General features: G+C 31.2%; 1 protein-coding gene across 1 annotated transcript; it reads left to right on the top strand.

Moving 5' to 3' along the window:
- Positions 1-1,987: 1,987 nt before the first annotated feature.
- On the top strand, positions 1,988-10,992 carry LOC115990758 (STOREKEEPER protein-like). The gene is made up of 3 exons (XM_031114554.1): positions 1,988-3,182; positions 8,161-8,198; positions 10,670-10,992. Exon 1 carries the CDS (start codon positions 2,223-2,225, stop codon positions 3,177-3,179), a length of 957 nt encoding a protein of 318 aa, XP_030970414.1. The 5' UTR covers positions 1,988-2,222; the 3' UTR covers positions 3,180-3,182; positions 8,161-8,198; positions 10,670-10,992.
- Positions 10,993-12,275: the final 1,283 nt, after the last annotated feature.

The raw sequence follows: 12,275 nt of genomic DNA, 5'->3' as shown, positions 1-12,275 counted from the left end.
TATGGTACTCCGAAAGTACACAATAATTTTTCAGAGAAGAAATCCTGTTGAAGACGAAGAGCTGAGAAATTAATAGGTAGAGTTTAATTATCTTTTTTAATTTGGGGAGATGAAAAATCAATAAATTTGAAATGAAATTACTTAAAAGGCTATTAGGTATATAATATGCATGTGTGCGCGCACGCGCGCACGCGCACACACACACACACACATATATATATATATATATATAACATTAAGTGACAATTAAAAATTTTTTCAAAAATTTAAGGAGACACATTTATTATAAAATTTCTTTTTTTTTTTTTTTGAAAAATTTACTATAGAATTAAATGCAAATATTTAAGTAACAGCCTTTACAAATTTCCAATATGTATAACAGAAAAGTAATTTATTTAGGTGAATTTAATTAGAGCATCAGCATCAGAGAATTCTATCTTATTCTATTTTACCATCTCAAAAAGCCACTTTATTACTTATACCATACCATTTTACAATACCTCCAACATCCCAAAATTTTATTTTACAATACAACACATTAAAATAATATTTTTATGTAATAAAATAATATATCCAAAACCCAAATAAAAACAAAAACCCAAATCACCTCAACCACCTGCTGCCACCGCCACCACCACCACGACGAAGAACATACCCAAACCGAAACCCATGGCCACGCCACCACCCCACGGCGACCCCATAAACCTCAGCCCTGAAACCCATGGCCACCACCATCACCACAGCAACCCCCCAACTTCACCACCATGAACCCACATATGACCCATAATAAAAACCCCACCCCCTTTCACCACCACCACCACCACCACCACCACGGCAACCCCCAACTCCACCATCATGAACCCACAAAAAAAATCCATCCCAAAATCAAATCAAACCAATAGCAAATTCCGAATCCAAAATGACCCACAAAAAAAATCAAGTCAAAATTTACACAAACCCAGCTACAAACCGATCTCGTTGCTGCAAACCACACTGGAAACCCATGAACATGCCACCGCAAACCACCATACCACGCCGCCGTATACCCATTAACCCAGAAAACGTACCCAAAAATACGCAGAAATCACCACCATACCATGCCGATCTGACTTCCCAGTCTCACCTCCACGCTGGACTCACGACCCACGCCAGAATAGCCCATCGTGAGAGAGAGATGTGATGAGAGAGAGACGCCGTTGTGGAGAGAGGAATGAGAAGAGAAACAAAGTAACAGAGAGAGTCAAAAAATTGGGAATAAACAAATATTATAAGTTTTAGAATTGTACTATAGTACAATTCTACCTTTAGAATTGTACTGTAGCACAATTCTAAATATTTTTGCAATACTCCCTTTTGACATTTCCTGATGCAGTGGTTATTAGGTGCATTCATGCTAAAATGCTCTTAAATATGGCATTAGCATCAGGAGATGCTAATGCTCTTAGACTCATTATGATGCTAATGCTCTTAGACTCATTATGACATGTCTAATATCTATGAAATGTGCAAATCAGTTTTTGCCGTACGGGATGTAAGATTACGTCTCCATTTGGATTGCCTCTACGTCCAACGCGTAAGGCGTTGAACAATGCTAAACAGTAGTTAACAATAATGAACATAGTTAGAAATTATTATTTTTAGTTTTCAACAAAATAATCGATATCAAAACGCATCTTATATCTTTAAAAGATAAAATGCATCTTGTTATATCTCCTGCTAAGCCACTTTTATTTTATAATATATATTGTAGATTATAAATTATAAACTATAGATAGATAGAATTTTTTTTTTTTGAGAAAGGTTATCGATAGATAGATATATTCTAGAATATAGAAGGTGAAGGTTTAAAAAAAAAATTCCTCTTAAATCGTGTCAAAATGGTTTTTTGATAATCTAAATCATGATGTCAATTTTAGTTGCATTCATCAGGCGCCGCCCTGCCGGTGCAGGCTTCGAAACTCTACGACTCCACGTGGACCTCCGAACCAACCAATCACAAGAATTCACACCCCACGAAGCCCAATTTCGAAAATTTCAGGCTTTTCAGCTTCCACAAATCCAAGGGTCAAGAATAAATCTTAGAACCAAATATAACAAAAATCAAATAGCCAGAACTCCTCCCCTTTTCTCCTTCGCATCGTCAAATACAAGTACAAATACACCACGGATTCATAAAACCCTCTAACTTCCTAAACCCTAACAAATTTCTTCTTCTTTCCCTAATGGCTCGGAAACAACTTCCATCTCATCTGGATGATCATCCAGCTGTTTCATCTTCTACTGAAGAAGAAGAAGAAGAAGAAGAACAAACTTTATCCGATGATGATGATGATGATGAAGAAGAACAAGAAGAAGGAGAACAAGAAGAAGAAGAAGAAGGAGGAGAACAAAGTTCATCTGAAGAAGAAGATGAAGCAGCTAAAATTGAATCTTTACCATCCGCTCCACCAGTGAAACCCCATTCTTCATCATCCGGGTCGGAAACCAAACCCATGGAACCCGAATCGACGAGGTCCACGAGATCCTCCACCATGAAGAAGAAGCGTCCAAACAGTGAAACGACGGAAACGACGCCGTCGAAGCGGGGCAAGAAGAAAGACCCAAAATCCCAAGGCGGTGGCGGTGGGGAAGAGAAGAAGCTTTTCCAGAGGCTGTGGAGCGACGACAATGAAATAGAATTACTGAAAGGGATGTTGGATTACAGAGCTATACACGACTCGGATCCCGCCGCAGATGCCGCCGCGTTTTACGAGTTCGTTAAGAAGAGTCTCCACGTGGAAGTTACCAAGGCCCAACTGGTGGATAAGATGAGAAGGTTAAGGAAGAAGTACCGCAATAATGCTAGGCGAGGAAAGAAAGGTAAAGACCCAACCTTTTCGAAACCCCACGAACGAAAGACATATCAACTGTCCAAGAAAATCTGGGGCTGCACTGCCACTGCCGCTGATGATGGGGTTTCGGGGAGATGTTTGAATGGGATGTTATTCTTTAATAAGAATGTGGTGTTGGAAGAGAGTTTGATAAAGAAAGGACTTGAATTGATTGGTCAACAGAAGAGGCTGGAATTGGAGGAGAGGTGGAAGAGGGTGGAGTTGGCTGCGTTGCAAACGTATGTCGCTCGGACTGAGTTGCTTAGGGACCAGGCCAGCTTGATTCTTGACGCATACAAGGGCCATTGAGAGGTAAACAGAGTTGTTTGTTTTGTTTCCTCAAATTGTTTGTTAGTTTTTCGGATTATGCAGTTTTCTTTATTGCACTTCTGATGTTGCCCTGTCAGTCTCTCTATTTGATATACTCAGCCTCTGTGATTTGCTGACCTTGTCCAATTATGTCACTCCTTGTCATAAATATCCCTTCAATCTTAGCCTTAATACCAAAGATTTATTCCTTGATTTTGGTGGTGGATTACAGTTATGCTCTATAAAGAGCTTTTGAAAGATGTACCCCAAATGTTGGTCTGCTTTAGATATGGCAAGCTTGACGAGATAGATAGGAAAAGATGTTGGCATTAAAGAGTATTAAAATTTGGAATATTAGGTTTTCAAAAAATTTGGAATATTAGAATTAGAAGTAGCTCATACCAACTATGCTATCATCCTTGTTTGTAGTTTGGCTTTAATATTTTGGAGTTAGTGTCGATACTATTATTCAAAGTGGCTGTACTCTGCTGGCTGTGAGCTTTAGCTATCTTTGTAATGTTTATGCTCTTTAATATAAGATCTAAATTATTATATTTTGCTTTGTTTGTAATGTTTTTGCTCTCTATCTTTGTTTATGCTAAGTGGTAGGTTGTTATGGGAGGACAAAAAAGTAATTTAAGTTGTGAATTCAAATTAGAATCAATAACAACTTACCACTTATGATGTGTTGTGAAAATGTTGTGAATGTAGCATTTCTCAACTAACAATTCCCAAATATAAAAATTAAAATGAGTTTGAAACCAAAATATTTAATAAAGAAATATATATTATAATAAAACTAGTAAGGCATGCAATTTATTGTTTTAAAGTCCCACTAACTTTTGAAAAAGTATCATTTTTTGATAAATAACTTTTGAAAAAATATCATAATCAGCTTATATTGACTTTTGCCAAACTAATCTTGACTTTGTCCACTCATTATGCAAAAAAATGCTTATTGTTGTTATTATTATTATTATTATTAAAATAATTTTTTTTTAAAATTAAAAAAAAAAAAACTATCAGGTAGGGTATTACTCGTACCCAACCTGTCAAATTTAGATGCAAGAAATGCCCATTCCCACTACCTGAATTTCCTATTGGGTAGGGTAAACCCAAAAACTTCGGGTTGAGTAGGGTAGGGTAGGGTATCCACTGCCTGACGGGATTGGCCATCCCTAGACCCTAACTCCTAAAGCTAGAGTCAACAAGCACCATAGAGATATGAATTCCCCAATTACTAAATATTTGACCATATAAATAGAGAAAGAGTAGTGATGTGGAATCAACACTAATCATTAGAAATTGAAAGTAGTAATTTTATGATAACAGATTAGCATTGTTGCACATGATCCAGTGCATGAGACTTACTTCTTAATCATATCATATCATATACAATATAATAAAAGTTGGTCTTAGACGCTGTAGTTGCGCCAAGTGGCTTCACCATATTGTAGAAATTTTTTTAAATTTTAAAAAGAAAAAATTTATATAAAAAAAAGTCTAATGCATCTTAAATTTCAGCAATGTAGACATAGTGTAATCTAATTCTTCTTATTTTTTAATTACTACACTAAAAAAAAAAAAGAGGTCTAATGCATCTTAAATAGCAGCAACGTAGACATAGTGTAATCTAATTCTTAAAGTAGTGACTTTTTTTTAGTGTAGTATTAGGTGGATTTAAGAAAACATTTATATATAAAAAAAAGCCTAATGCTCCTTTTAGCAACGTAGTGAATTATAAAAAAAAAAAGTCTATTATAAAATTCTATACAACTAATCTATATATATATATATATATATATATATGCAAAGCTGAGAGAAAATCCAATTAGATTTCAAATTGGAATTCAATTAAATTTTACAATTGAAGACTGAAGTCCAATTTATGCCATGTATTCTAAATTATTTCATAATTTTTTATTCAAATGTAGGACCACATCATAAACATCCATCTAAGTGAGTGATTGAGTACAAAAGCCAAGAAGATTAACGTTAATGAACCTGAAATTATCTAATCTATATTGTGTCAATTCATTGAACCCAATAAGATTTTATTAATAAGGTTTTGGGGACTTTTTATTCAAAGTGGCTCACTAATACTTTTCTCTTGTCTTTTGTAACCACAATTAGCTTTACCGTTCGTCTCCTTCTTGGTAATTTTCTGAAATCTCTCTTCTGCTTTAATATTTTTCTTTTTATTTCATATGGATTCAAAGAACAATGCTTTTGTTCTTTCTCTGTTATACGATTATAATGGTTAATAATCAAATAACCATGCTTTCAAATGTATAAAATTTATCAGATTTGTATTTCATATGTTAATCAAATATCTTTAGATTAGGTTCATTTTTAAGGACATGGTTTAAGTTTCTACCATGTAGGGAACTTAGCTTTCAAAATTAGGCAACTCGACTAATTTGATGAATTTTTCAACAAATGCTTTTTTTTTTTTTTGGGGTTCATCCCAACTAAACTAAAGGCCAAGCTAGATAGGTAAGACAAGAATTACAAATATCTAATATTTGCACTTCTCCAAATTGATTTAGGAAACTTTGAAAAAATACTTTTGGAATCCCATATTCAGGTTAAATATCTAAAAGCTAGATAGGAATGATGGTAAATGTGTTGAGAGATGTAAGCACATGTTGCAATCAGTGGACCTTTAGATATCCTCAAATTTGAAGGTGCAATTTTTATTTTTATTATTTATTTTTTTATAAAAAAATTACTTCTTTAAATTTTGTTATTTTTTAATTTTCTATTTTCGTGGTTTAGAATTACTATTGTTTGAATTATTAATATACCCTTCTGGATGTTTCACATTTCAAATATAGTCCTTGAAATTTTTTTTTATTTAAACAATTTATCCTTGAACATTAGATTTTTATCCGGTCAAACACCATGTTAATGTTTTTGGTTAACACATTCATGATATAATTCGTAACGTTATACGGATATATTAACACCAGCCTCATTCAATGCGTGCAGTTCAAAGATTTTATTTTTTTTGTGCTACAATATTCCATTCATTTCAATTCAAGATTTTTGCGTTAGTTTAATGAGATTACATATTTGCCAATCACCAAAATAGCTAGGTGTGAGATTTGATTTAGCCCCAAAAACTTAATCTAAGGTGTGTGTATAATTGTAAATTTTTTTTAATTGTACCCATGCATACGCACGGGGTTATAGACTAGTATTAGATTAACATTAGACTTTCTTTTCATTTCAACTTCTTCAATGTGGAGTGTGTACAAATATATATATATATATATCAAATAATTCATAATTATTTCCAACTATACTGTTCTTCTGCTCTATTCTTCTCTTCTTCTATTTACAACCTTGCAAGTATGTATTTGTTTACTCAACTTTTTTTTTTTCCCATCAAATTGAATAGATTTTGTGTATTTTTTGTCAATTGTTTAAGCTAACTTCCTTAAGTTTAATCCAATTTAGAGAATTGTTACAGATTGCATACTTTTACTTTTGTTTGTATTTAATTTTTTTATTATTAAAATGTTAGTTTGATTGTTGAGAAAATGTATAAGAAATTGAACTTTCATGTCTAATTAACTAAGAAATTAATTTTTGAGTCCAAACACAATAAAACAACAAAATATACAGTCAATATTTTCTTTTTTTCTTTTCTAGGGTTTTCTTTTCTTCTTGGCATGTAGAGCTAATATTTAGGCTCTTCTTTTCTTTTCTTTTCTGTGTTTTGTGTGTATAGATGTTGAATGTTTAGGCTTTGTAGTGACGTGTATTAATTTATTTTTTTCTATGTTCTTTCGTATTGTGTTGTTTTATATTTTTAAAAAAATATATAATTTTTCTTCTCCTATAATTTTTAAGTTGATAAAAATTTTAATTGAATTATAATCCAAATTCTTCATCTAATCATTTTCTTAATATATAAGTTGATAAAAGAAATATTTATTAAAAAAAAAAGAAACATTGTACATATTTAAAAGGTCCATCTAATCCATATATTTTTAAAATATATGATAGAGTTCACTTTGATTACAATCCAAATTCTTCATCTAATCTTTCTCTTAGAATCCGTTTGGGAACAACTTATTTAGCTGAAATTGAAAGTATTTTGCTGAAAGTACTGTAGATAAAGCTAAAAAGTAACTGAAATAGTGAAATATGACCTATGAATAGTACGAAAAAGTGTAATGAGATCCATGAATAGTAGCAAAAATAAGCTAAATAGTTAAAAAAAGTTGGCTTATTAAGCCAATGCCATACACACACTTAAAGTAAAGGTTTAAGTCCATCTAATCCTTATTTTTTTTTTATTACTACACGTTAAAAGGTAGAAATAGCTTCTTTTTTTTTTTTTTTTTTACATTTATTTATCATCAATAATTTTTTTTTATTGTGTTATCTAATAACTAATAAGTACAGAACTATGTTTTTACACTATTAGTATTTTACTAGCCTTAGGTTTCTCTTCACTTCCGAGTCTATTTCCATACTTTCTTTGTATTTTATTATTTTTAAATTAATTAAAAATATTACTCTCGTTATGATTTAAAATTCTTAATTTGTTAGACCTCTTTCAAGTTGATAACTTGATATATCTTCTATTTTTTGGAGAAGAGAAACTCATGCCAATATATAAAATCCTAAATTCCCCGGTTGATAACTTGATATATCATCTATTTTTTTTTGGAGAAGAGAAACCCATGCCAATTTATAAAACATTCATGGCCGGTTTGCATTTCTCTTATTTTTTTTTAAAAACTTTTTTTATAGGTTTTACTTATTTTCTTCTGTTTCTCAAGCTTCTTGTGGTTTTTAATTATAGAAAGTTTAATTTGTTTTGGCTTACCATTATGTTTTGATTTGGACGATTTGCACAATTACATCTTATCGTTGTAGTTTGTTTAAAAGCTTTTTGTTGCTTGCTTTTGTAAATATTGTATTTGTAAATATTGTATTCTGATCTAATTTTGTGCTAAATATGCAGGTTGGATAAACCATTGTCTATACTTATTAATGCTAAAGGTATGTTTTATCGATAGAAATAGAATAATTTATTAGAGTATTCCTAACAATGAATTTCTTGATTATTCCTAAATACTTTGTTAAATGATTGTTGCAACATCACATGATTATTTTGATACTTTGTTAAATGATTTTGTTGTCAACATGAATAACTAAAGAATTATTTGGATTAAACTCTTCACGGTTTACATATTTATTGCCAATATATTTGTACATCTCACGTTTAATTAAAAATTTATGTTCTACACTTCTACTTTTATTATATGAGAAAATTTTACTTTTTTGAATTTTTAGTAGCATCAGGTGATTACCGTTTAGGTCATTTTTTTTTGTCGTATGTTAGTCTGCATCATGTTTAATTAAAAAACAAGTCTATTTTTTTATTTTTATTTTTTATATTATGTCATTTTTTCGTACATTATTTTTTCATACATTATTTCTTGATTAAGCCATGCATTGCATGAGTATAATACTAGTTATATATAAATTGCATGCCTTACTAGTTTTATTATAATATATATTTCCTTATTAAATATTTTTGTTTCAAACTCATTTTAATCCTTATATTTGGAAATTGTTATTTGAGAAGTGTCACGTTCACAACATTTTCACAACAAATCATAGGGGGTAAGTTTTTATTGGTTTTAATTTGAATTCATAACTTAAATTACTTTTTTGTCCTCTCATAACAACCAATATCATCCTACCACTTAGGATTTGTTGTAAAAGTATTGTGAAAATATTGTGAACATAACATTTCTCTTGTTATTTACACTGACAATATATTACCAAGATTGACAAGTCTAACTTTGTAAAAACAAAAATAGATTAACAAGTCCAAGTAAATGTTTACCATTGATTAGATTTTTTTTTTTTTTTGTTTTTGGAAAGCACATTGTCCAAGAAGCAAAGAGATGGAAGTTATTTCTAATATTTAATCTCATTGAACATGACTTTTAAATCGGATTCCATAGTCTATGTACAGCAATATGTCCACAAGTTGTTTCTTTTAAATTTACTTTTAAAAATCTTTCTCAAAAAAAGAAAGAAAAAAAAAGACTTTTAAAAATAGTAGTGATGTTTTACTTAATAATTCAATGCTTTTTTCAGTACATTCGGGGCCTGCATAACATAATGTACCTTGAGAGCTCAGTCAAAGGGAATCATATGGTCATGGGAAGTAAACAAAAAAAATTAACTTTTACAGATAACAAAGACTTAAAGAAGAATTATAATCCAAACATAAGAGTGGTACATTCTATAATATAAGGAATAAAAACATAGTCATGGTTTTCCATAATGGTTTGTAAGTAATAATTTTTGTTCAGCACAGTTTTACAATTTTCTAACCTACGAAGTAGTCATGGACATATATGGTTCTTAAGACCTCTATGAAAGCATGAATTTGACTTTCACTTGTATGGAGAGAATTATTGCTCCTTTTTGTAAAGTCAAATATTTTATATCATGATTTTGACTTTCACTTGTATGAAAAGTATTGATATCACTAGTATAATTACTTTTCACAAAATAGATTAAAGTAATTTTCTCACAAAATTTACTTAAGAATTTATAAGGAAATACGTTAAATAACGTATTATATCAATCATCCTATTAATTGATAATTGATTTTGTTTGTGCATGTCAAACCTTCCTATAAGTTGCGTATTGAAGTAATTGGTAATTTATCATAACTTAAATTTCTTTTTTGTCAATTCATAAAAACTAATAACAGCCTACCACTTAAAATTTGTTGTGAAAATGTTATGGATATAGCATTTCTTTTTAAGTAATAGACTAATAGCAATTGGATATTAAGTAGGAGTAATAACAGCTAGTTTCAGTGGATATCAAGTAGGAGTAATAACAGCCAGTTAAGTCTCTAGTTGAGTTATTACTTATAAAAAAAGTCATTACTTGAGTTATTTTATTTTATTTTATTTTTTTTTATAAATTTATTGAGAAAGAGTTATTATGGAAATTTTTTATATTTTGACTATGGGTTGAGTGCGCGTGTGTTCATGGCCAAGGATTGACGGGTGGCTATTGACAATTTTTTTTTTCTTTTTAATGACTTGGCGACGGTGTGTGTTATGCTTTTATATATACATCGAGTTGTTTTTTCAACTTGTTCATTTTTTTTTTCTTGATTAGGCTAGACTAGTCATGTGTTCTTCAAAAACTGTTTTTAATGTGGTTGGGACAATAACAAAAGGGAAATCATGTAACTTTAGGTGAATATGATGAAATTAAATTTTTATGTCAGAGGAGAAAAAAAAAAAAAATTTAGGTGAATATAATGAAATTAAACTTTTATGTCAGAGGAGAAAAAAAAAAAATTTAGGTGAATATAATGAAATTAAACTTTTATGTCAGAGGAGAACAAAAAAAAAAAAAAAAAAAAAACTTTAACTTGTACTTTTGTTTATTATTTTCCCTCCCCTAAAATTGTGTTTTATTTTTTTGGACAGCATATTGCAAGGCTATTGGGCAACATTTTGGACAGTATTTTGGATAGAATTTTGGACTGGTATTTTTGGACAGCATAGATGACTTGGACAATTTTCGAAGTTAACAATTTAGACAATTGGTTGCCCAGCTTTGTAGCAACTCTTTTGGAAATCTTTTGGAACTAATGAAGTTACTCAAGCATGATAAATTCTCAGTGTATGTTTATAATACCTCTGTTTAAACACTAAGCATATATGCAAACGAAGAATAATTTTTATGCAATTGTACATTTTATTCCTATATATTAGTTTTATATGTGCATGGACTGGTTATTCAAGCTGAATGATAGTTTTGAATGGTATGGTCAAGTTTAATTATGAATGGTTATATGGCCAACTTGTTCAGCAATTTCCATTACCTTCTACCAATGTTGTAAGAGCATATTCAAGTTGAATGATAATTTTGAGTGGTATGGTCAAGTTTAATTATGAATATTTTATGGCCAACTTGTTCAGAAATTTCCATTCCCTTTTACCAATGTTGTTAGAGCATATTCAAGTTGAATGATACTTTTGAGTGGTATGGTCAAGTTTAATTATGAATATTGTATGGCCAACTTGTAAGAGCATTCCATGTGAAAATTGGGCCAAAATGGCCCATTAGCATTAATTTTTGAAATATTTAGCAACAGAGTACTGTTTCGGAAATAATTAGGGAAATACCACTTTTTCGGGTCCTATAGCGGCGTTTTCCTGCAAAATTTTTTTATAAGTCCCATAACAGGTTCAAGGGGCCCTATAGTGGCGTTTTTAAGCCCTATAGTGACGTTTTTGGGCCCTATAGCGGCATTTTCCTGCAAAATTTTTTTATAAGTCCCGTAACAGGTTCAAGGGGCCCTATAGTGGCGTTTTTAAGCCCTATAGTGACGTTTTTGGGCCCTATAGCGGCGTTTTCCTGCAAAATTTTTTATAAGTCCCCATAACAGGTTCACGGGGCCCTATAGTGGCGTTTTTTAAGCCCTATAGTGACGTTTTCGGGCCCTATAGCGGCGTTTTCGGAAAAAGTGGTATTTCCCTAATTATTTTCGAAACAGTGCTCTGTTGCTAAATATTTCAAAAATTAATGCTAATGGGCCATTTTGGCCTGAAAATTGAACCCATCTCCACTGTTAAAGCCCATCAACCCAAAATCCAACCCATCAATGCAAAATCAAACCAATTAATCAACCTTCTAAAAAAAACCAATTAATGAAAAACCCAAAATCAAACACCACCATGAAAACCCAATGTCACCACTAGCACCATCACAACAACACCATTGGCACCACCACAAAAACCTAGCTTTACCCCCAAAATGTTAGATAAAAAATAATTGACCCAGCAACCACAGTTAAAATAATCGACTAGCAGCACCAATATTGGCCACCCACAAAGACCCATAAAAAGAGAAAGTGGACCATCAATGTGATGATGAAACCAGTTAATGTGACTAAATAAAATAAAGGAACTACTGAATGTGACAATAAGATCATTCGTGATGTTTGTACTAGTTAATGTGATATTGGCACTATTCAATGTGACTAAAAAAAAAAAAGAGAATCACTGAATGTAACAAAAGTATGACCAT

Source organism: Quercus lobata, chromosome 1, assembly GCF_001633185.2.
Source record: "Quercus lobata isolate SW786 chromosome 1, ValleyOak3.0 Primary Assembly, whole genome shotgun sequence".
Taxonomy (NCBI): Eukaryota; Viridiplantae; Streptophyta; class Magnoliopsida; order Fagales; family Fagaceae; genus Quercus; species Quercus lobata.
Note: the sequence above shows the minus strand (reverse complement) of the source record. Positions and strands in the feature narration are given on the sequence as shown.

Excerpts from the sequence above, each read along its gene's own strand:
- LOC115990758 (XM_031114554.1), top strand. The coding sequence starts at position 2,223 with ATGGCTCGGAAACAACTTCCATCTCATCTGGATGATCATCCAGCTGTT.